The following is a 25,524-nucleotide window of genomic DNA, read 5'->3' as shown; positions in this document are numbered from 1 at the left end:
CATATACAAAAATATTCCAAATGGATTGGAGATCTAAATATAAAATAATAAAACTTTTTAGAAGAAAATCAGAGAATGTTTTTACAACCTTAATATAGGCACAGATTTATTACACACTATAGAAAGTACTAAACATAAAGAAAAATGATACATTAACACAGATAAAAATTAAGGACTAGATTTTTCAGATACTGCTGGTGAGACTGCACACTGGTACAACTATTTTGGAAAAGTATTTGGCAGTATCTACTGAAGCTGAATATTAGGAGCCAGCAATCCTGCCCCTGGGTATATACTCAACAGAAATGCATAAATATGTTCCCTAAAAGACATATACTAAAATGCTTATAGCAGCCCATCAACAGTAGAATGGGTAAATAAATATCGGTATATTCACATAATCAAGTATACACAGCAATGAAAACAAACAACTACACACAATATAGATGAAGCTCACAAACAGCTTTGAGCAAAAGAAGCCCGACACAGAAGAATATACACAGTGTGACTCCATTATTTAAAAGTACAAAAGCAGGTGAAATTAATCTATGGTGTTAGAAGTAACCCTTTGAAGGGTAGTGAGTGGAAGTAGGGGGGCTCTGGTGGCTTCCAAAATGCTATAATTTCTGTTCTTAATCCACGAGGTGGTCACGCAGGTATGTTTAATTTTGAAGATTCATCAAGATAGTTATCTCTCTATATATGTCATTTTCTGTATGAATATTGTAATTTAATAAAGTGTTCTAAAAATGCATATTGTATCTTTCAGAACTAAAAGAACAGAAGCAGAGCATGCAACTTCAGAATAGCAAAGAGGGGGAAAAGAATAATAAAATATAATCAATCCAAAAGTGAGTATCTATAAGAAGTGGGGAGCTGTTTCACACAGGGTAATCAAGGGACATCCCTCTGATAAGATGCAATTTAAACAGAGACCTAAAAGAAGTCAGGAAGTGGACCCTATTGACATCTGGAGAAAGCAAGCATCTTAGCAGAAGAAAAAGGCCCTGAGGTGAAAGCGTGTGTGGGCATATGCATGGACTGGCAAGGAATCCAGGATGGCTTGAGGCAAACCATGGTATGAATTTGGATATATTCGGAGAGAAAGGGGAAGCCTTTGAAGACTTTAGAAGTGAGAAACAGCATAATCTGATTTATGTTTTAATACAGTCATTTGGCTGCTATCTGGAGGATAATAAACTGTGGGGGACGCAAGTGTTCAGGAAGCCAAGTGAGAGAATGGTGAATTGGACTAAGTGGTAGCAGTGGAGAGGATGAGAAAAGATATATTTCGAAGATTCAACTCAGAAATTTCTGATGGGTTGAATGAAGAGCGTAAAAGAAAGAGGAGTCAAGGATGATTCTCGGAATTTCAGCTTGGGCAACCGAGTGTTCCCATTTACTGAGGCAGGAAATAGAGGAGATACAGCAGGTTCAGAAATGGACCTATTAAATTTGAGATGCCTAATACTTATCCAAGAATGAAGTATGCACTAGGAGTCTCAAGTGCAGACAGAATTTGGGGCTGGAAATATAAATCTGATTCTTAGCAACATACATATATGGAGTTGAGGGTGTTTGCAAAATCATGACCAAAAGCCAGGTAGGGAAAGCAGCATGTGATCAGGAAACGTCGGTGAAGAGATGATATGGCATTAGCACAAGTGAATTTGAAGAAATTTTCAAAACTGGGTACTAAAATGCATCTGCTGGAAAGAAATACTCCAAATTTTTTATTGTGGTGAAAACCACATAACATAAAATGTATCATCTTAATCATTTTTTTTCTTTTTGAGATGGAGTCTCGTTCTTGTCGCCCAAGCTGGAGTGCAATGGCACAATCTCAGTTCACTGAAACCTTTGCCTCCCAAATTCAAGCGATTCTCCTGCCTCAGCCTCCTGAGTAGCTGAGATTACAGGTGCCCACCACCACGCCCGGCTAATTTATTTTTGTACTTTTAGTAGAGACGGGTTTCACCATGTTGGCCAGGCTAGTCTCGAACTCCTGACCTCAGGTGATCCGCCCTCCCTCGGCCTCCCAAAGTGCTGGGATTACAGGCATGAGCTACTGCGCCCAGCCCATCTTAATCATTTTTAAGTGTACAGTTTAGTAGTGTTCAGTATAGTCACATTATTGTGAAACAGAGCTCTAGAATTTCATCTTGCAAATATGAAGCTCTATATCCATTAAACAATTCTTCTTTTTCCTTTTCCCTCAGCCACCATTCTACTTTCTGTCTCTACTAGTGTGACTACCCTAGATACCTCATATAAGTAGAATTATATAGTATTTGTCTTTTTGCCTCAAAGTTTTAACATTGCTAATACCTAGGTTCTGTCATGTTTGTTTTGTTTACCTATCTCTGTGCTTTAATAAATGAGCATTTACTTTTTTATAACAAGTAAAAAACACAAAATACAATATTAGTAGCTTTTATTTTTGAGTCATTGTATATGCCTGGTATAATAAACCTGTTGTGTAGTGCCTATTACAAATGCCTCTACAATGGAAAAATAAGACTAAGAAAAATTAAGTAATTTGACTAAGATTACAAAGATAGGGTGTGATCAAGCTGGAATTTGAATATAGTTTTTAATGATTCTTGAGCTCAAGCTCTTTACCACTCTGTTATGAATGCTTAAGATCTGAGAACAATTTAATATTGAGGAAAAATAATTCCATCCCACTTCGTAGGGATGATGTAGTTCTGAGTAAGATCATATATGTAGATGTATATAGAGTGTGTTGACACATACAATCAATTAAGAAGGGATGACATAAAATGCAAGGTCTTTGGATAATTGATTAGAAATTTGGAAAGCAGAAATGTTTAAGCTGGGTGAGGTGGCTCACGCCTGTAATCGACTTAGGGAGGCCGAGGTGGGTGGATCACCTGAGGTCAGGAGTTCAAGACTAGCCTGGCCAACATGGTGAAATCCCATCTCTACTAAAAATGCAAAAATTATCCAGGTGTAGTAGCGGGTGCATGTAATCCCAGCTACTTGGGAGGTTGAGGCAGGAGAATTGCTTGAACCCGAGAGGCAGAGTTTGCGGTGAGCCAAGATCGCGCCATTGCACTCCAGCCTGGGTGACAAGAGTGAAACTCCGTCTCAAGGAAAAGGAAAAGGAAAGCAATTAAGGAGAGAGGAGGGGAGAGGAGGGGAGGGGAGGGGAGGGAAGGGGAGAGGAGGGGAGGAGAGGAGAGGAGAGGAGAGGAGAGGAGAGGAGAGGAGAGGAGAGGAGAGGAGAGGAGAGGAGGAGAGAGGAGAGGAGAGGAGAGGAGAGGAGGAAAAGAAAAGAAAAGTTTAGATCTTCAATTGCATTGGATGTAAAAACACTAACTTAAAATATAGGAAATAACCTTATCAGTGATGCTAACATCCAGAAAAATCAGAAAAACATTCTGAGAAGATAAAAAACAAAGATACTCTGGAATTTGAAAGATGAAAAAAAATTCTGTATGAAGTAATAAGTAAAATATTTTTGAAGTGATAAGTAAAATATTTTTAAATGTAAAAATGGAATGACACACACAAATAAAACTGGAAGGAAATTAAAGTAAGTGTCCATCTTAGGAGTGTTTTTACATGAATCCCAGAGACTAGGTATTAATTGTCTCACTTCATGAGTCTAAAAATTGAGTCTATTTTCTGCCCTCCTGGTTGGAAGCACTTGTTCTCTAGATCCTTTAGCTCCCTCTCTTTTTGTTGTTTACTCCCTTGTCTTGATAGAGCACATCCTCCTCCAGCTTCCTAAGAAAGGGTGCAGAGAAGGTAAATTTGGATACCTGGCATATCAAATGTTTTTATTTTGCCCTCACATTTGATTGGTAGTTGGCTGGGCATAGAACCCTAGGCTGAAAGTCATTTTTCTCATGAAATGTTTTTTGTTTTTAGACATAGGGTTTCACTCTGTTGCCCAGGCTAGAGTGCAGTGGTGTGACCATGGTCCACTGCAGCCCCAAACGCCTGGAAGCCATCCTCCTGCCTCAGCCTCCAGAGCAGCTAGGATGACAGGCACATGCAACCACACCCAGCCAATTGTTCTATTTTTTGTAGAGACAGGGTCTCAATGTGTTTTCCCAGGCTGGTCTCAAACTCCTGGCCTCAAGTGATCTTCCTGCCTTGGCCTCCCAGTGTTGGGATTACAGGCGTGAGTTACTGTGCCCTGCCCATTTTCTCAACATTTTGAAGACATTGCTTGATTATTGCTGTGAGAAGTCTAAAGTTTTTTCTGCTTTCCATAAAGGCAAATGACCTATTGTCTTGCCCCAGAAGCCTTTGGGGTGTTTTCTTTTGCTGTGTGTATTTAATACTTCATAATTATGTTCCTTGATGTGGGTTCTTTTGAGAAGCAGATTGCCTGGATTCAAATCCCAGATCTGCCATTTACTACCTGAGTGTCCTTACTTGCTTAACTTCTATATGTCTCTATCTCCTCATCTGTGAAATGGGAATAATATTAGCATTCACTTCAGAAGATTTTGAGAATTAAATTAGTTGAAATGTATAAAGCACTTAGAACAGTGCCTGGCACATTGTAAATGAATGATAAATGTTAGCCATTGGTAATTACTGTGCTGGGCAGACAGAGGACCCTTTTAATGTGAATATTTGTGTCCTTTGATTCTGAAAAACTGTCTTACTTATATGTATGTATTTCCTACCATTCGTTTTCTCTTCTCTTTATGGAGACTGGAAGCTTGGTCTTTACATGCAGGGTGTTTAGGCCATTGATATGGTTTGGCTCTGTGTCCCCACCCGAATCTCATCTCAATTTGTAATCCCCATGTGTCAAGGGAGAAAGGTGATTGGATCACGGGGGTAATTTCCCCCATGCTGTTCTTGTGATAGTAAGTTCTCACAAGATCTGATGGTTTTATGTGTTTGGAAGTTCCTCCTTCACTTTTCTGTCTCCTGCCACTTCGTGAAGGATGTGCTTCTCCTTCTTCTTCTGCCATGATTGTAAGTTTCCTGAGACCTCTCCAGCCATGTGGAACTGTGAGTCAATTAAACCTCTTTCCTTTATAAATTACCCAGTCTGGGGTATTTCTTTATAGCAGTGTGAAAGTGGACTAATACAGTAAATTGACCTCTATGTTTCACTGAAGTATCCACAAATGTCAGTATCTTTTCTTCAGAGCCATCCAGTTTTTCTTTCTTTTCTTTTCTCTTTTCTTCTTTTCTTCCTTCTCTTCCTTCCTTCCTTCCTTCCTTCCTTCCTTCCTTCCTTCCTTCCTTCCTTCCTTCCTTTCTTTCTTTCTTTCTTTCTTTCTTTCTTTTTTTCTCTTTTCTTTCTCTCTTTCTTTCTCTTTTTCAAATGGAGTCTCACTCTGTCACCTAGGTTGGAGTGCAGTAGAGCAATCTTGGTTCACCGCAACCTCTGCCTCCCAGGCTCAAGCGATCCCCCGCCTCAGTCTCCTGAGTAGCTGGGACCACAGGTGCGTGCCACCATGCCTGGCTAAATTTTCATATTTTTGGTAGAGATGGGGTTTTACCATGTTGCTCGCGCTGGTCTTGAGCTTCTGAACTCAGGAGATCTACCAGCTTTGGCCTCCCAAAGTGCTAGAATTACAGGCATGAGCCACCACGCCCAGCCTCCCAACCAGTTTCCCCAGAGGATTCCTCCAATCTCCTGCTAGGGTTGGATGGAAGATGGTTGAAGGGATGAAAGTCTGGTTTTCACTAGAAAAGAGTGCTGAGGGCCCTGCAGTTCAATATGCAGCCTTACATTAGTCCCCATTTCAGCCGTATTTTTACCCCAGTTTCTACTGTCTGGTGTCCCTGATTCTAGAACAACTCTGGAATCAAGGACACCAAAGTCAATCCACAAGTCACTAACATGACATGAAATTTTTACTGGCACATAGTGAAGTGAGAAAAGTAAGGACAAATGTGAGAGTTTGTCATAAAGCTGATATAATGTAAAGGGCTGCTCCTGGCTGGACATGGTGGCTCATGTCTATAATCCCAGCACAATGGGAGACCAGTCCTTCACCAGAGAATAAACATCTAGTCTTCTTTGGGATGAGGAAAGGATAATGGGATGAAGAAAGGCATGAGGGGGGAATGTGTGCATAACAGCCAGCTGTATGGTTAGGTGAGGGGGTCTAAGGATCTGACGATAGAATTTCAATGAATCCCCGTTTTCAGCCCTCTTTCTTCCATAATGCCCACGGTCTCCAAGGCCTCTGTCTTCCCAGGAACATCCTTGTGCCAGTATACTTTTCTGCAGGCTCTGCTAAGTCAGTCACCACTCCTATTTTCTCACCACCAAAAACCTGACATCTCATGTCTGCTTCTATATTCTCCTCTATTGTCTTTTATACGCTCCATTTTGCTTATGCACTCAGGTTCACGAAATAAAGATAAACTCATGTTGTTAATCAGCCATATTTAAATGCATTTTAAACAAATTAGGCTGGGCATAGTGGCTCATGCTTGTAATTCCAGCAGTTTTGGAGGCTGAGGCAGGTAATTGCCTGAGCTCAGGAGTTTGAGACCAGCCTGCGAAACATGGCAAAACCCCATTCTACAAAAAATACAAAAATTAGCCAGGTGTGGTGGTATGTGCCTGTAGTCTCAGCTACTCAGGTTGTTGAGGTGGGAGGATCACTTGAGCCCAGAAAGTTGAGGCCACAATGAGCCATGATCATGCTGCTGTACTCCGGCCTGAGCAACATAGTGAGACTTTGTCTCAACAAACAAAAAAAACCAAACCAAATTAACTTAGAAGTACCCTTTTATCTTAAAGTATGTCAGTTATGATTCTCAAAGGTATGTGATTCTCAAATGTTGGCCCACTTGCACAGAAAAGAAAAAGGAAACAAACAAAAAATATTTTCTCACATATAAAATGTAGGTAGGAAAGTATATGGATTACATTTCTTTATTTTCATAATGAATACATAGTTCAATTCAGTTCAAATCAAAACCATTCAATACATATTTACTGAGTCCCTTCTGTGTGCCAGGCACTGTTTTAGGCACTTGTGATACATCAGTGAACAAAACAAAGGCCCCTGCACCCATGGAGCTTACATTACGGCCGGGGAAAACAACAGTAAACAATAAACACAAATATGTGAGGTATCTAGGGTGTTAGAAGGTGATAGGTGATGTGAAAAACATAGAGCAGGTGAAAGGGTATGGGATTTCTTGATTTGGAAGGCAGACAGCTGCAGTATTAAATAGTATAGACAGGACAGGCTTCAGTAAGAAGGCAACAATTGAGCAAAGATGAGAAGGTCAGGGTATAGGACATCTGCAACAGCTAGTGAAACGGCCCAAAGGTTAGAATAAGGCTGGAGTTCGGGAGAGGTCTGGGCTGGAGATGTGAATCTGGCAGTTGTTAAACGGAGATGGTATTTTAAGCCAAAGACTGTATGAGATCATTGAGGCAGGAACTATAGAGAAAAGTCATAGTCATGTCTTTCAGTGAAATGAGGAATTGGAGAAATTCAAATTATTGGGAACTCTAAGAGCATAGAAACATGGCAGAACAATTTTAAGAAACAGTGTACACCCCCACTCTTTTTCTGTCCATCAAAGTCATACAGGACTTAAGAGTTAGAGGCCAGCTTTTTTTTTTTTTTTAAGTAAATGTAGTAACATAAAAAATTCTAGAGATACTGGTATATATTCTGGATTTATAGCTTTACTTTGGATAATTCACACTTACAATACTCATGTTTTTGTTCTTTCTCCACATAAAACAGTAAGAAGTTGAACTTGACTTACTTCCAATTATGTCTGTAAGGATGGAGTATCTATTTCATTAAGTATAATGAAGCATTAGGAGCCAATGCCTCCACTTTCTCTCCATATTTCCCTGCCTGAGTATGGCTCCTGCAGTCATCTTTCTCTGGTCCTCTTTGGTGGGCCTCTTGATGTGTTGTTCTAGGGGCTATCGTAAGAGACACTTCCACTTGATACAAAGTGTATTTCAAGTCTAATATTGTATGCTTGGCAAAGGAAAAGTTAAATACAGTTATACGAAAAGTTTCTCCCCAGAATGAAGTCTCAATATATCTGTCTTCAAAAAGGCATCATTATTTTAAGGAATTGTGGTTAATTTTTGTAGGTATAATAATGGCATTGTGGTTATGTTTTCAGAGTGCTTGTTTTTTAGAGATACATCTCAAAATATTTATGGACTAACAATAAAAAACCCATCATTATGGATGGAAGTCTGCATAAATATCTCCAAAAATAATTCCTAGGCTCCAATACAGTATTAAAAATGTAGTGTTTAAAGAATTATTGCAACAAAATACTAAAGGAATTACTGAGGAAATAATTTATGGCATATACACATACTAATCTGATACTAAATGATAGTCTGTTGTCATTTCTAATCGTTTTACATACTCTATGGGGGGAGAGTGAAAAATGACAACCCTTGAGCCAAATGAAACCTAACAGCTGTTTTTTAAATGCAGTTTATGGGAACCACTATTGCACACATTCATCAGTGGGTCTCAACCAGGGACAATTTTGGCCTCCAGGTACACCTGGCAATGTCTGGAGACATTTTTGGCTGCCACAACTGGGGGAGGGGCAGCTATCAGCATTGAATGCTGGCATCTTGTGGGTAGAAGCCAAGGATGCCCCTAAACATCCCAGGATGCACAGGGCAGTTCCTATAGCAAAGTATGATCCAGTCCAAAATATTGGCAGTGCCAAGGTTCAGATACTTTAGTTTATATATTGTCTCTGGCTATTTTTGTACTAAAATGGGGAAATTGGATAGTTGTGACAGGGACCCCATGGCCCACAACACCTAACGTATTTACTATCTGGCCCTTTGCAGAAAGTTTGCCAATTCTTGCTCTATAGAAAATTAAAAATATAAATAAGTATCTCATGTACAGTAAGTTATCGATCAATTCTAGAAAACTCCCTTTAACATTTTTTCTTCTAGAAATGAGAATCAACATTTTAATTTCCACCTCTTCTAGCCATATAAAGGGCTAGAGTAAAAGGCTGTATTATATTTTATTCTGATTTATTAAAGGGATATTTAAAACAGTGTTTCTCAAAAGTCAATCCACAGATCACTAACATGTCATGAAATTTCACTGGCACATAGTGAATTGAGAAAAGTAAAGACAAATGTGGGCATTTGTCATAAAGCTGACATAATATAAAAGGCTGTCCCTGGCCAGACATGGTGCCTCATGTCTGTAATCGCTGCATATTGAGAGACTGAGGTGGGAGAACTGCTTGGAGCCAGGAGTTTGAGACCAGCCCAGCAACATAGTGAGACTGTCTCTACAAATAATAATAATAATAATAATAATAATTTAGCCAGACATAGTGGTGCACATCTGTAGTCCTAGCTACTTGGGAGGCTGAGACAGGAAGACTGCTTAAGCCCAGGAGTTTGAGGCTGCAGTGAACTATGATTACATCACTGCAATCCAGCCTGGGCAAGAGTGAAACTTTTTTTTTTTTTTTTTTTTGAGATGGAGTCTCGGTCTTTCGCCCAGGCTGGAGTGCAGTGGTATGATCTCAGCTCACTGCAAGCTCCGCCTCCCGGGTTCATGCCATTCTCCTGCCTCAGCCTCCCGAGTAGCTGGGACTACAGGTGCTTGCCACCACGCCTGGCTAATTTGTTTTTTTGTATTTTTAGTAGAGACCGAGTTTCGCCATGTTAGCCAGGATGGTCTCGATCTTCTGACCTTGTGATCCACCCGCCTCAGCCTCCCAAGAAACTGTCTTTTAAAAAAGGCAGGGGGATGGGGGGCAGGCATGCTGGCTCACACCTGTAATCCCAGTGCTTTGGAGGGCTGAGATGTGCAGATCACCTGAAGTCAATGGTTCAAGACCAGCCTGGCCAACATGGTGAAACCCTGTCTCTACTAAAAATACAAAAATTAGCCAGGTGTGGTGGCGGGCGCCTGTAATCCCAGCTACTCGGGAGGCTGGGGCAGGAGAATTGCTTGAACTCAGGAGGTGGAGGTTGCAATGAGCCAAGATCAAGCCACTGCACTCCAGGCCAGGTGACAGAGTGACTCCATCTCAAAAAAAAAAAAAAAAAAAAAGGAGGGGGGAAATGTTTCTACATTTTAAAATATTAAAATGTCCTTTCTTTTCTGAAACAATGCTGATAATAGGTGGTTGTGCTTTTAATATGGCAAAAATAATAGTTGGTAACATTGTGCCAAACCATTTTTTTTAATGTGTTTTTGGAAATAAAAAAATCAGGGAACCACTGATTTTGAATCTTTTGCTCCAACATAGATTCTTTGATGTTTAGTATATTTAGTATATTTCATACAACGTTGCTGAAGGTATTTCTGAAATGTGTTTTGCAGTGTCTAATAAGGGATGAACTACAGCTGAAGGCTTTTCCACACTCATTACAATCATAAGGTTTTTCTCCAGTATGAATTCTCTGATGTTTAGCAAAGGATGAATCATGTCTGAAGGCTTTCCCACAGTGACTGCATTCATAAGGTTTTACTCCAGTATGGACTCTCTGATGGATAGAAAGATGTATTCTCTGGCTAAAGGCTTTCCCACATTCCTTACATTTATATGGTCTTTCTCCAGTATGAGTTCTCTGGTGTTGAGTTAGGTATGTGCTATGGCTGAAGGTTTTACTACATACATTACAAATATAGGGTTTCACACCAGTATGAATAATCTCATGTTGCCTAAGGTGTCTAATCTGGAAAAACGTTTTTCCACAGTCTTTGCAGGTAAAAGGTTTCTCTCTAACATGAGTTCTCAAATGCTGGATCAGTCCAATGCTTTGGCTGAAGGCTTTCTCACATACCCTACATTCATAGGGCTTCTCCCCAGTATGAATTCTAACATGTTGAGTAAGTGATGAAGGATGTCTGAAGGTTTTCCCACATTCCTTACATTCATAGGGTTTCTCACCAGTATGAATTCTCTGATGTGGAATAAGAGATGAACTTTGGCTAAAGGCTTTTCCACATTCCTTACATCTGAAAGGTTTCTCCCCGGTATGAATTCTCATGTGTTCAGTAAGGTGAATAAGCTGTTTGAAGATTTTTTCACAAATATTACATTCAAAGGTTTTCATTTTTGTGTAACTCCTTGAATGATTAACTAAATCTATGTTGTATCTGCTTCTCTTTCCAGATGTGTCATATTTACGATCTCTTTTACTTGGAAGACCTATTGGTCCTGGTATAACTTCTGACTTCACATTAATTCTTTTCTCAAATCTATGAGATTCTTGGCCTGTCTCCTGAGTGAATGTTTTCTTGCACATCAAGGGGATTTGCCCCTCACCCATTCTTTGGTTCTCTTGTTGGCTTTCTAGCTTATTACATTTGGAGATTCTTCCCAAGGTGGAATACATGGTGCTTCCTTTTGTAGATCTTTCCATCATTAGGCCACAATGTAATTCTTCCCATGAAATATCATTCTGTAAGGCTGACTCTTTGGTTTTTGTTTTGCTCTCCAAGTCTGAAAGAAATAAAAAAATAAAAATGACCCATATTCCCTGCACTTTAAAAAATTAATTGCCACAGTGAGAATGGGAGGACAAAATATATATTACTAGGTACAGGAGTTTTGGATTGTCTTCAAATGTGATTCTGCCACCTTGAGAGCTGATATGAATGCAAGTGAAGTAGAGAAAAGAAGCTGTTAGAAGTATGTAAGGTGGGCCAGGTGCAGTGGCTCATGCCTATCATCCCAGTACTTTAGGAGGCTGAGACAGGAGGATCGCTTGAGCCCAGGAGTTCAAGACCAGCCTGGGCAACATAAAGAGACCTGTCTCTACAAAAACAAACAAGCAAACAAACAAACAAACCAGGCATGGTGGTGTGTGCCTGTAGTCCTAGCTACTTGGGAGGCTGAGTTGGGAGGATCACTTCACATCTCAGCTTGTAATCACACCACTGCACTCCAGCCTAGTCAACAAAGCAAGACTCTGTCTCAAAGAAAAAAGTATGTAAAATGACTTTAGGCAATTAGGAGGAGCTCATCCATGTGAAGTGCAAGAGGAAATAAACTAATAAGACAATAAGAGCAAATATCAGAAGATAAGATCAAGGAAGGTAGAATATTGTTTTTGACGGGGTCTCTCACTCTGTCACCCAGACTGGAGTGCAGTGGCGTGATCATGGCTCACTGCAGCCTCAACTTACCAGGCTCAAGCAGTCCTCCCACCTCAGTCCCCCAAGTAGCTAGAACTTCAGGCACATGCAACCACACCTGGCTAGTTTTTGTATTTTTTGTAGAGAGGAGTTTTCACCATATTGCCCAGGCTGGTCTCAAACTCCTGAGCTCAAGCAATCCACCTGCCTCAGCCTCCCAAAGTGCTAGGATTACAGGTATAAGCCACCATGCCTGGGTGGAAGATAGGATTCTAACATCATATCATCTCAAGCCCATATTTCTATGACAAAATTTTCTTTATTTACAAAAAAAGTATTTTAAAAGGTATCTCAAATACTTTTAAACACTAAATAAAACACTGAATAATGTAGGAATGCACTGACTTTTAACAAAGGATAGCATCTCCCTAACTGGGATAAAATTCCCTCCAGTGGTTGAGGATTCTGAAATGTCTCTATTCATGCATTTCCCACCAAAATGTATATGTGAATGTATGCATTTGTATATATGGTCTTAAATATATATCTGCAAAAAAAAAAATCATATACATATCTACATCTGTTTTAACTCTGTATCTTTTTTTTTTTTTGAGACGGAGTCTCGCTCTGTCGCCCAGGCTGGAGTGCAGTGGCCGGATCTCAGCTCACTGCAAGCTCCGCCTCCCGGGTTCACGCCATTCTCCTGCCTCAGCCTCCCGAGTAGCTGGGACTACAGGCGCTCGCCACCTCGCCCGGCTAGTTTTTTGTATTTTTTAGTAGAGACGGGGTTTCACCATGTTAGCCAGGATGGTCTCGATCTCCTGACCTCGTGATCCGCCCATCTCAGCCTCCCAAAGTGCTGGGATTACAGGCTTGAGCCACCACGCCCGGCCTCTATATCTTTTTTTTTGAGACAGAGTCTCGTTGTGTCACCCAGGCTGGAGTGGAGTGGTGCGATCTTGACTGCAACCTCCGCATCTGAAATTCAAGCAATTCTCCTGCTTCAGCCTCCTGAGTAGCTGGGGTCACAAGCATGTGCCACCACACCTGGCTAATTTTTTTTTTTTTTTTTTGAGACAGAGTCCAGCTCTGTTGCCAGGCTGGAGTGCAGTGGCGCGATCTCTGCTCACTGCAAGCTCTGCCTCCCGGGTTCAAGTGATTCTTCTGTCTCAGCCTCCCAAGTAGCTGGGATTACAAGCATGCGCCACCACACCCAGCTAATTTATGTATTTTTAGTAGAGATGGGGTTTCACCATGTTGGCCAGGATGGTCTCAACCTCTTGACTTTGTGATCTGCTTGCCTCGGCCTCCCAAAGTGCTGGGATTACAGGCATGAGTCATCATGCCTGGCCGCTAATTTTTGTACTTTTAGTAGAAATGGGGTTTTGCTGTGTTGGTCAGGCTGGTCTCGAACTCCTGACCTCAAGTGATCCGCCTGCCTCAGCTTCCCAAAGTGCTGCGATTACAGGTGTTGGCCATTATGCCTGGCCTCTTTCTACCTTTGTTATTGGCACCACGCCCAGCCTTAAGTCTACATCTTTATGGGCCTCTTTTTATATCTGTACATTAAGTTTTATCTCATTCTTTATTTAAAAAATTTTTAAATTATTATTATATTTTAGAGATGGGATCATGCTATGTTGCTCAGGCTGCTCTCCAACTCCTCAACTCAAGTGATTCTCCTGTCTCAGCCTTCTGAGTTGCTGAGAAGACAATGTAAACCACCTAGCTAGGCTATCTTATTTTTTCTACAACTGCATTGCATTCTACTGCATGGACATAACATAATTTGACTTGTCCCTACTGAAAAACATTTCACTTGTCTCCAATTTTTCACTGTTACAAAATTACACCATAGTACATCATTATACATAAATGTTTCTATACTCCTGTCAGTATTTCATTGGCTTTACTAGAGAAATTGATGGGTTGTGGATGTGTGCACACTCAGCAAATATGGGTGCCTTTCCCTGCATACTCACTGGATTTGATCAACCTTCATAATTTTTGCCAATATAAGAGGTAGAAAATGGCTTCTCAATTTGTGATAAAATGTTAATTACTCTGTAAAATCTTTAAGGATAGAGAATATATATTTTATTCATAGTATACCTGGCATAAAATTTTTGGATGAAGGAGTTTCTCTGATATTTACCCTTACTATTCCTATCCATCCATTTTGGGCTCTGCCAACCTAAAGCACCAATACTTCCTGTTCACAAAAAAATCTTATTCCTTAGTATTTCTAACCTCACTTTAGTAACAACACATAAAAAGAGCTCAGAAATAGCTGAATAAATTTTGGAGTCAGCTTAAAAAGCAAGCAGAGATGTTTAGATTACTGATTACAGGGAATAGGGAGATGTTTAATTTTTCTTTTAAAGGCAAAAGCAAGATAAATGTGGTATTTCAAGTGGCCAAATTTGGCAGTAACATTCAAGAAGATTCAGAAAAATAAAGTAAGACATCAGCAAATGCAACTTGAAAGTTTAATAACTCAGGCATAAAATGATGGAAATGTGCCTTAGTGTTGCCTCAACACAGATGAACAGTACAAGCGGATCAAACAGGTAATATTAAGGAAAAAACTGTAGGGAACCAGGGATAAACAGAGTCGAAAACCTGCTTAATGTTCTTGATGATATCATGATTTCTAGAGACTGAAAGAACAGGGGAGGTTAGGATGAGAAACTTGTTTAGATGAGATGGCTTCTGTTTTTGGATGTACTCGGTGTGAAGTACAGTGCTTCTATGTGGAGATGTCGTAAATGCCAGAGATATGTAAGAATAGGGTTCATATGGATATATAAAACAAAGATGAAAAAAGGAGAATATGGGCATGGAAGGAATAGTTGAAACCATCACAAAACATCTGTGGGAGTTTGTACAGAAATAGAACAGCAGTGTAAAAAAGACAAAGGTTCCTCAGAAATTGTGGCAGAGACTGCTGGTTATTCCCTAAACTCTGTTCTCCTCGATTTTGGACATACAACTAGATTATATTTCCCAATCTCCCTTGAATTAGATTGAGTGAAGTCATGAAGGTCTCTCCTGTTACCAGAATGAAAGTGAAAGTGAAAGTGATGTGAACCACCTTAGACCGGCCCATAAAAGCCTCCCAAATGAACTCCTTTGCTTATTCTATTATAACTCCTCGCTTATTCTATGTTGTCTAAATGCAGATGATGAGGAAACCCTGGGGGATAGAGGAGCCACAGGCAGAAGAATCCTTCTGAATCACCAGATGAAGAGGAACTGTCCAGTGACCTAAACAATTTCTCCAGGGCCCACTGCAGTGGCTCATGCCTGTAATCCTAGCACTTTAGGAGGCCAAGTAGGCAGATCACTTGAGGCCAAGAGTTTGAGACCAGCCTGGCCAACATAGTGAAACCCTGTCTCTACTAAAAATACAAAAATGATTAGCTGGGCACAGTGACTCACACCTGTAATCCCAGCTACTTGGGAGGCTGAGGTAGGAGAATGGCTTGAACCCAGGAGGTGGAGGTTGCAGTGAGCCAAAACTGTACCACAGCACTCCAGCCTGGGTGACAGAGCAAGACTCTGTCTCAAAAAAAAAAAAAAAAAAAAAAAACCAATTTCTCCAGATCAGTATATGATCAAGGAATAAGTTCATATCCTGACCTAGGCAGAAATCATGTATCTGCATTAAAAAAGACACTGATGAGAAGCACTGAAAAAGCAACAAGAGAAATAGAGGAGACAAAAATTATTAAACTAGTTGATAGAGGAAAGGATATTAAGGTGACAAGGACTATATGTATAATCTAATGCAGCCATGTAAAATAGTGCCATAAGAACACACAAACTGTGGTGTCAGAATGATTAGAATTAAGATACTGAGTCTACCAAGTAGTAGCTAACTGCCCTGTATACATTTCTTAATCAGCCTCCTTTTCCTCATTTCTAAGACAGAGCTAATGTGGGACTCCCAGAGAACCCAACTATCATTCAGAGAACCCAGGTAAATACTGTCATTATTACTGAACTTAAATGTTAACGAAGACTGTTAAAAGCCACTGGATCTGCTAAGAACGAATTCTGTGGTTGATTTCTCAAAAAGCCATACATTTTCTGGCATGAAAAGTTAAATTACACAAGTTAAAATGAGAGAGTTACAATTGAAACTGTAATCACAGAATAAGGATTAGAAAAAATATTGAAAATGAAATCATTGAAAGTGAAACCGATGGTAAAATGACATGAGAGTCCAGTGAAGTGGACTGTGTTTAACGAGGAGAGACCTGTGTAAATCTAAATGTACATGGGAAAGAAACTATGATCAGAGCAAGGTTTAGAATACTGGGAAAGAGGTAAAAATCATGAAAGTCAGATCAAAAGAAATGATGAAGGTTAACCCTGATGAGAAAGGCATCTCTTTTCCTCTGACTCCAGAGAGACTAATGAGAAGATGCAAGTGTGGGAAAAGGGTGATAGAGATAACAGAATCAACTTTCTTGAATGTACCATCCTCAGGGCCTCAGTCTTCCCCACAGCTTGGACAAGGCCTTGAGGGGAATTCTCTGGCTGACATCACAAAGGCCCCACCTGCCTTGCACTTACCTGAACTTGGTACTCCTGAAATCTCTCTCTCCATCAGCCATGGTTCTTCTCCTTTCTCCAACTGGGAAATCACGCCAGGTTTGGAAAGCTGATATCCTGTTTATGGGGAAGAAAAGACTGTATGTGCTGAGATCACAGAGCCATCCCAAGAATTTAAATATGGTTCTTTGGTATTCAGGCCTTCTAAAGAAAGCAGAGTAGAGTAGAAAGAACAGAGCAGAAAAGAGCATAGCAATCCTGACTGGGTGTTCAGAAGGAAACAGAAAACCTCTAATATACAACCCAAACCCCAAACAAAGCACTTAATTTAGAAACAAAGGTTTTCATCCAATAGGTACATTCTATTTTCAAGAGAAGCCCATCCTTACCCACTGAGACCAGGTTCCCATAGTTCTCCAGCATCACCTCCCGGTACAGATTCCGGTGAGCAGGGGCCAGCTGCCCCCACTCCTCCTGAGTGAAGTCCACAGATACGTCCTTGAAGGTTAATAGTTCCTAGAACATCAAATACGTTCCTTTTCAGCCAGACTTCAGGAAGTTTTTCTGACCTTGTCTAGAAGCTAAGAGATTCTAGTCAAGTTTTCCTGGATACTCTCTTGCTAATCATTTAATTTATTATAATGATTATAGATTACATAAAATGGAGGTTATAAAACAATGCATAAAACATGTAAGCTACCTCTGCAACTTACAATCTGGCTGAAGGGAAAATATTCATGAAATATTAAAGAAGGTCACAGTACAGTGTACAGTAATTTTGATTAAAGACAATAAAGTTCAGGAGTATTTGGGGAAGTGGGGAGTTCAGAAGGGGCTAAGGCCACAAGAGAAGACAGGGACTTTTCTTGGGCTGAAAGAATTGGTTAAAATGAGAATACTTTAGCATGGGTAAAATAACCTTACCTAGGTTTTTCTGTTAATAATAAAAGTATGAGAGAACAGCACATTTTTGGAGGGAGCATGAATTCTGCCTAATAATGAAGACATCTGGACAGAGATAGACATGCTGGGGTAAGAAGTATAAGGGTCTATTATGTATGATCTACAAAAACAAATAACCATTTGACAATTATTTTTTAAAAATACTCCGTTAGAGAAATGCAAATCAAAACCACAATGAGATACCATCTCATGCCAGTTAGAACGGCAATCATTAAAAAGTCAGGGAACAGCAGATGCTGGGGAGGATGTGGAGAAATAGGAACGCTGTTACACTGTTGGTGGGAGTGTAAATTAGTTCAATAATTGTGCAAGACAGTGTGGCGATTCCTCAAGGATCTAGAACCAGCAATACCATTTGACCCAGCAGTCCCACTACTGAGTATATACTCAAAGGATTATAAATAACTCTACTATAAAGACACATGCACACATATGTTTATTGCAGCACTGTTCACAATAGCAAAACTTTGGAACCAACCCAAATGCCCATCAATGATAGACTGGATAAAGAAAATGTGGCACATATACACCATGGAATACTATGCAGCCATAAAAAATGATGAGTTCATGTCCTTTGCAGGGACATGGATGAAGCTAGAAACCATCATTCTCAGCAAACTAACACAGGAACAGAAAACAAAACACCACATGTTCTCACTCATAAGTGGGAGTTGAACAGTGAGATCACATGGACACAGGGAGGTGAACATCACACACTGGGGCCTGTCAGCAGGTGGGTGGCTAGGGGAGGGATAGCATTAGCAGAAATACCTAATGTAGATGACGGGTTGATGGGTGCAGCAAACCAGCATGGCATGTGTATACCTATGTAACAAACTTGCACATTCTGCACATGTATCCCAGAACTTCAAGTATAATAATTAAAAAAAAAACCTCCCAAAAGCTAAGAGAATTCAGATGCTGGAAGGCTGAAATAACAACAAATCCCCTAAGTATAGAGAATATTTTAATGCTTTTTATATTGTAAATAATTCTGAAATGCATTTCAGGCCTATTAGGCTGATGTTAGCATCCACATTTAACCTATGAGAAAGCTGAATTTGAGAAAAGTTAAAGACATAGGATTAAACCCTGTGATTTAAACACATGATTAAACCATGTGATTTTGGGAGCCAAGATCACTCCACTTTAAAACTCTTCTGTTCTCTAATAATACCCTCTTCTATTTCTCAGACTACTCTCTAATTTTCTTGAGTTTCCCTATGCCTCTGGGGTTTGGTAGTGCAGAGTTTCGCCAGTGCTATCAGTTTTCTGATTACTTCTTTTAGGACACACGGCACACTGTTAAACTGCTCTTAGAAGTCTTCCCTCCTTTTCTGCTTAGCCTATTTAGCTCATGCTCTTCATGACCTGCCAGTATCCTCTCTGAAAGCTGAAATCTGAAAAGAAAATCATTTCTTTTTTCAGTTACAGTTCTGCTCTAGGACTTGACCAAAAATCCTCACTTAAAGGTCATCAATGAAGTGTACACATCTCCAAGAATATCAGAAACGGATTCTGTTGACTTTTAAATGTTACTTAAAATGACTCATGTTTGTCTTTCTCCCAGATGATACGTGAATTTCATGGGCAAGGACTACATTACATACTTCTTCTCCTCTCTGTCTCTCTCTCTCTCACACACACATGCGGCCTCAGCACAGTATATTTGTTGGATAAATGGCTAGAGGTTGGCAAAAAAAGAGGTTTCCTGTGGTAAGTTACTACTGGTGGGGAAATTACCTGTGAAATCAACTGATGTGGCCTGGTTTTCTAAGGAAGAACAGGCTAAGAAAAGCCAATCAGCCGGGCGCCGTGGTTCACGCCTGTAATCCCAGCACTTTGGGAGGCTGAGGTGGGTGGATCACGAGGTCAGGAGATTGAGACCATCCTGGCTAACACGGTGAAACCCCGTCTCTACTAAAAATACAAAAAATTAGCCAGGCATGGTGGCAGGCACCTGTAGTCCCAGCTACTCGGGAGGCTGAGGCAGAAGAATGGCGTGAACCTGGGAGGCAGAGCTTGCAGTTAGCCGAGATCGCACCACTGTCCGTCTCAAAAAAAAAAAGAAAAAAAAGAAAGGCCAATCCAGGAAGTTGAGTCAAAGAAAATCAAATTCCAGTGTTCTTAAAATCTGAGAAACAATGTCAAGAAAGTGACCAGAAACTCCAACCCACCTGGGATTCTGCTGTCAGGGGTCCAAGGGCCACTCTACTGTCTAAACTGTCTCCCTGGGTCTCATCAGCATCCTGAGACAGCAGAGCTGGGGAAGGAAAAGAGCCATGAGGTTTGCATCTCCCCAAATCACCCAGAGAAACTGCCTACAGACCCATTCAGTGTGGCTTCTCCCCAAAAACATTCACAAAGAGGGACATTTAGAGCGACTCAAGGGCCTCCTTAATAAGGAGGACGTGCTGTAAGCTGCTTTCACCATTAATATTTCCCAATGGTCTTAGAGATCTCTCAGGCCAATCTTTTGTTCAAAAATCCTCAAAGGTTTCCCCACTGACAAGAAAGAAAAATGCAAACACTTCAATATAGATTTCTTGTTATTTTAAAATTATTATTATTATTTTGAGACAGAGTCTTGCTCTGTCACCCAGGCTGGAGGGCAGTGGCATAATCTCGGCTCACTGCAACTTCCACCTCCCAGGTTCAAGAGATTCTTGTGCCTCAGCCTCCCGAGTAGCTGGGATTACAGGCATGTGTCACTATGCTCAGCTAATCAACATAGATTTCAAGATCCTCCACAACCAGTCCATGGCTTCTCTAAGTATTATCTTCTCTAAACATTATCCTTCATTCACTGGACACACCTACCCACACAATCCTAGTACCATTCTTTGAACACAGCTGGATAGTACCCCACCCAAATCCTATTTGCTGAAAAACTGAGATATCCTTCAGGCCCAGTTCAAGTAAAGTTTTCCCAGACACCCTTAATGAGAAGAAAGTTTATTCTCTCCTATGCTTCCCAAAAGCTTGGTTTTTATATCTGTTCTAGTATCTATCTCAGGCTGCTTTTTACTTTATTTGTATAATTATCTCTCTCAATTGAGTATTAATGAGGGTATGGATGGAAACTGTATCTTGCTCATTTTTTTCCATCTGCTAAAGTGCTACACATAACACACTGCCAGCTTTCTAGAATTTAAGTAATTTTGGCAGAATTTGAGGTATTAAAAATATGCACTACAGGCCGGCCGCAGTGGCTCACGCCTGTAATCCCAGCACTTTGGGAGGCTGAGGTGAGTGGATCACGAGGTCAGGAGTTCATGACCAGCCTGGCCAAGATAGTATAACCCCATCTCTACTAAAAATACAAAAATTAGCTGGGTGTGGTGGCGGGTGCCTGTAATCCCAGCTACTCGGGAGGCTGAGGCAGGAGAATCACTTGAACTGGGGAGGCGGAGGTTGCAGTGAGCAAGATCTCGCCACTGCACCCCAGCCTGGGTGACAGAGCAGGCAGGACTTTGTCTAAAAAAAAAAAAAAAAATGCACTAGAGGCCAGGCGAGGTGGGCAGATCACTTGAGATCAGGAGTTCAAGACCAGCCTGGCCAACATGGTGAAACCCCATCTCTACTAAAAATACAAAAAATTTAGCTGGGTATCATGGTGCACACCTGTAATACCGGCTACTGGGGAGGCTGAGGCATGAGAATCACTTGAACCCGGGAGGCGGAGGTTTCAGTAAACCAAGATCGCGCCATTGGACTCCAGCTTGGGTGACAGAGCGAGACTCTATCTCAAAAAAAAAAAAAAAAAAAGCACCAGGAATTAAGGCACATGAATAACTTTGTATTTTACTCCAACTTTTTATCACGACTATTGAACATCCATACATCCACATCTAGATTCAACAATTGTTAATATTTACCGTATTTGCTTTACCGATCTACATTTTTTCTGAAGCATTTTAAAGTTGTCTGCATTATAATACTTTATCCCTAAAGATTTCAAATAAGGATCTTCTCTTGTATAACCACAATACCATTTATTACATCTATGAAAATTAACAATAATTCCATAGTATCATCTAAATATTCAGTCCATATTCACATTTCCTCAACTGTTTCCTCAACTTTTATTCTGGATTTTTTCCAAACCAGGAGTTAATTAAGGCTCACACATTCAAAGTGGTTACTTCTAGTCTCTTTTACTCTAGAATAAGTACTTTCCCTTTCTTCATGACGTTGTCTTTTTAAGATACAAGAACAGTCTGACTGTATCCTCAAGGTGGGGTTTATCTTATTTCTCCATCCCCTGTATTTTCTGTAAACCAGCAGTTCAGTCTTTAAATTTAATTTAGGATCACGTTAAACATTTTTGGTAGGAATACCTTGTAGGTGGTACCAGGTGCTTTATATTACAGTATCTGGAAAGTATAAAATGCCCGGCTATCCCATTACTGAGACATTTGGTTAAAACTGTGACCACCACACCTCACCATTGGAAAATTCTGTTCATTTTTTGCCATTTAGGAAGTAATTTGAGGGAATAATACTTTGACATGTAAGTATCTGTTCCTCATTAACCTTTCAATTATTTTATTTATGGTAAAAGAGTCTATCATTCTTTCTACATTTATTTATTTATCTATTTATTTATTTCCAAGACAAGGTCTTGCTCTATCACCCAGCCTGGAGTGCAGTGGCGCCATCTCAGTTCACTGAAACCTCTGCTTTCCTGGTTCAAGCGATTCTCGTACCTCAGCCTCTGGAGTAGCTGGGATTACAGGCATGCGCCACCACGCCCAGTTAATATTTGTATTTTTAGTAAAGACAGGGTTTGTCATGTTGGCCAGGCTGGTCTCAAACTCTTGGCCTCAAATTCCTGGTCTCAAGCAATCTGCCTGCCTTGGCCTCCCAAATTGCTGGGATTACAGGCATGAGCCAGCACACCTGGCCTCTTTCTACCTTTATTATTGGCAGGCATTTTCTGTAAAAAGCTTTCCCTCCCCAGCTGAAGAGGATCTAAAAGGCAAGGCAAATGCATCATTCATTCCCATAATAACCTATTTTTCAAAGTAAGGAATCAGTGTATTAATTACCTCCAATGTTTGCAAATGAAATTCCCCCCATCTTTCTCTATTTTAAGTGTCAAGGTGATCATGTGGAATTTTACTTATTCAAGGTGTTACCATCAGTTTGGATACTTCAGCTTTCCCAAATCTGTCGAGTGACAGACCCTTAAACCTGGCCTCTTTTGACACATATCCATTAGTCTTTAAGCTCTTCCTTGCTTTCTAGCACAAGTTACTCCAGGCCTACTTGGTACTTCCCCTGCTGCTTCTCCTTCTGACCTAGCCACTAAGTTCCTGTGTGACCCTCGGCAGGCCTCCCATTTGATTTACATTTCCCCACTGTTAGAATAAGAAAAATCAGGTTAAGTCCATCCTGCCCCACATGGCCATGGGAAAGATAAAAATAAATAATATACATAACCATGACACTGAAATACTGGTCCTAGGCTGAACTGACCACTACTATTTAGGAAAATCCCAGACTAGGAGCCACAATCAAGAACTCCAGAAACCTTCCACCCATTCATCTAAGAGATGCTTCCACTCAAGTGACTCATTCCGTCTCACACTAGAGGGGACTGCTTTTCCTCCCTCCCACCCATCAGTTTATTCTCACCTTCTCCTTTAAACATTTTAGTCACATCCTCCCACAGGGCCACCCCCTCCGTGACCTTCTTTGGATGATGCAACTTCACCCACATGCTGGCCTCGGTGGGCAGGGTGATCAGGAGCTGCTGCAGCATGACGGCGTCTGCACTCCTTTCTGAGGACCCTCTGTCTTAGCCCATAGGGCTTGTCCACCTCTGACGAGGAAATTGCTGGAACCTCTGACAGGAGGCTTCCCAATTGTACCGATCTCCTTTAATCGCCGACTCCTACTCCTCAGAGAAGTACAGTATCAACAGTATCAACCCAGAGAACATACAGTATCAAAATCCGAGATCTGGACTTGTGTCTGTCATCAGCTCTCAGGGCGCATCTCCCAACTTGAGCTCCATCTGTCTCCTCGGCCAGCAGCTGGAGGCGCCAAGTATTTACTCTCAGCAGCCCCTGCAGATGCCCAGAAGACATTAGCATCAGCAAAGGACCAAGGAGGCTCAGTCATAGGGCGGAACGCTAGAACGTATATGGATCACTGTAAAATGTTTCCAAACGATACACGGAGGCGGTGAGCAGACACAGCCCACAAAGTTCAAAGCACCGCGCAGGTGTCAGGAAAGCACAAAGAGATGAATACAATACAATTCTTTGTTTGGGGCAGTAATTATGTGTAAAGTAGCCGGGGATTTGGAATCCCAGCTCTTTCCCTAGTCGGCTGTAGCAAACCGCGAAACCGCTAGACCCCGTCCCTCCTCCCCGAATGAGAGGCTAAATCTTCCCCTCAGAGCGGGACCCGCCCGGCCCTGCCCTGCCCTCCCAGCCTTGCCCTGCCCTCCCAGCCTTTGTCTAAGCACGACTCCGGGGCTGCGGAGAGCACCGCGCGCGACAGGGTGGCCGCGGGCGGAACTCGCGCTTCCCGGCTCGCCCAGCTCCCCAAGCTCGGGACAGCCACCCGCTCACCCTCTCCCCGCTGGGCCGGCACGCCCCGCCTTCCCACCGTTGCGGCCAGGTCCCGGCACTGCGCCGCCACGCTCCCTCGTAGCGCCGCGGCGGGCAGCCGGGGCCCAGTGCGCCTGCGCAGCGGCTGTCCGGAGCATCGTTCCCAGCGTCCTCCCCGGAGCATCGTTCCCAGCGTCCTCCCCGGAGCATCGTTCCCAGCGTCCTCCCCGGAGCATCGTTCCCAGCGTCCTCCCCGGGAGCCGCTCGGCGGGCGCAGACGCCCCCACCGGTGCTCGCTGGGTTGGCTCCTTTCAGGGTCTCCCAGGATCCGATCCCTGCGAGCATCATCAGCCTGGCTCCTGTGGGAGGAGCCTGCGTTCTTGGGCCCCAGACTCTGATGAAGAACAACCATCTTTCCTCCGCTGGGAAAATGCACGTGAACGTTTAGGGTGAGCCTTTGAAACCCTTGACAAAAGGGAGCCATCGGCATCACGTTTTTTGGTGAAACGACACTGGTGTAAAATAATCCATAGCACTTTCCCTAAATATTATGTACATGCCAGTTATTTATTATCAGCACACAGTTGAATGGGTTCTGGTGTATTGTTAAAAGAATACTACCAACAGTTTTCTGTTCTAGTATTCAATCAAAGTTCTCATGTTTATTGCTTACCTTGTATTTCTGAAATGCCAGAAAATACACACACACACACACAAAATTATTGCCTATAATTTCAGCAAGCAGCGGTAACCTTGCTAAAGGTTGGTGTACAGCCTTTCCTACACACACACAACGTTTTTCACGCATTGTTATATATTTTCCACAAAAGCAATTATACTGTAATGCTGTTTTATTGCTGAGTTTTCTCCCTCCAACAAAATAGGAGTACATCACTCCAAATACATTTCTACATCAATAGTTTACAAAAACCACAACTGGAAATAGAATACAATTATAGTACTTGCTAGCTGTTATGAACCGAATGTTTGGGTTCCCCAAAATTTATCTTGAAGCCCTAACCCCTATTGTATTTGGAGGGTATTTAGAGATAGGGCCTTTATGGAAGTAATTAAGGTTACATGAAGTCATAAATAAGGGTGGGACCCTGCGCTGACAGGATCAGTGTCCTTATAAGAAGAGACATTAGAGAGTTTGCTATCACCCTCCCTCTCCCTTTCTCCTTTTTTTCTCCTCTCCTCCTCTCCAGACGCTGCAGGCTCTCAGGAAAGGCCATGTGAGGACTTATGGAGAAGGCTTTTGTCTCCAAGCCAGGAATATAGCCCTAGTCAGAAACGAACCCAGCTGGACCATATGTGGGGCTTGTAGTCTCCACACTGAGAAAATAAATTTCCGTGTT

The 25,524-nt window shown here is 41.6% G+C and overlaps 2 protein-coding genes across 2 annotated transcripts in view; one reads left to right on the top strand and one right to left on the bottom strand.

Moving 5' to 3' along the window:
- Nucleotides 1-25,524, top strand: part of PPT1 (palmitoyl-protein thioesterase 1) — a 576,153-nt gene that overhangs the window by 183,488 nt on the left and 367,141 nt on the right. The gene's annotated exons all lie outside the window — the stretch shown is intronic.
- ZFP69B (ZFP69 zinc finger protein B) lies at nucleotides 10,161-24,230 on the bottom strand. Its single transcript, XM_050798930.1, has 6 exons — nucleotides 24,188-24,230; nucleotides 23,244-23,677; nucleotides 19,781-19,866; nucleotides 17,030-17,156; nucleotides 16,662-16,757; nucleotides 10,161-11,445 (listed from the first exon to the last, which is right to left on the bottom strand). Exons 2-6 carry the CDS (start codon nucleotides 23,368-23,370, stop codon nucleotides 10,277-10,279), a joined length of 1,605 nt encoding a protein of 534 aa, XP_050654887.1. The 5' UTR covers nucleotides 23,371-23,677; nucleotides 24,188-24,230; the 3' UTR covers nucleotides 10,161-10,276.

The sequence above is a fragment of the Macaca thibetana genome, chromosome 1 (genome assembly GCF_024542745.1).
Source record: "Macaca thibetana thibetana isolate TM-01 chromosome 1, ASM2454274v1, whole genome shotgun sequence".
In the NCBI taxonomy this organism is placed as follows: domain Eukaryota; kingdom Metazoa; phylum Chordata; class Mammalia; order Primates; family Cercopithecidae; genus Macaca; species Macaca thibetana.
The sequence above is the reverse complement of the archived record's forward strand: the minus strand, read 5'-3'. Positions and strand labels throughout refer to the sequence as shown.

Excerpts from the sequence above, each read along its gene's own strand:
- ZFP69B (XM_050798930.1), bottom strand. The coding sequence starts at position 23,370 with ATGCTGCAGCAGCTCCTGATCACCCTGCCCACCGAGGCCAGCATGTGG. Across the intron at positions 19,867-23,243 it reads TAAAATGTTTAAAGGAGAAG|CTCTGCTGTCTCAGGATGCT; the intron begins GTGAGAATAAAC and ends TTCCTTCCCCAG. Across the intron at positions 16,758-17,029 it reads TGGGAACCTGGTCTCAGTGG|GATATCAGCTTTCCAAACCT; the intron begins GTAAGGATGGGC and ends CCCCATAAACAG.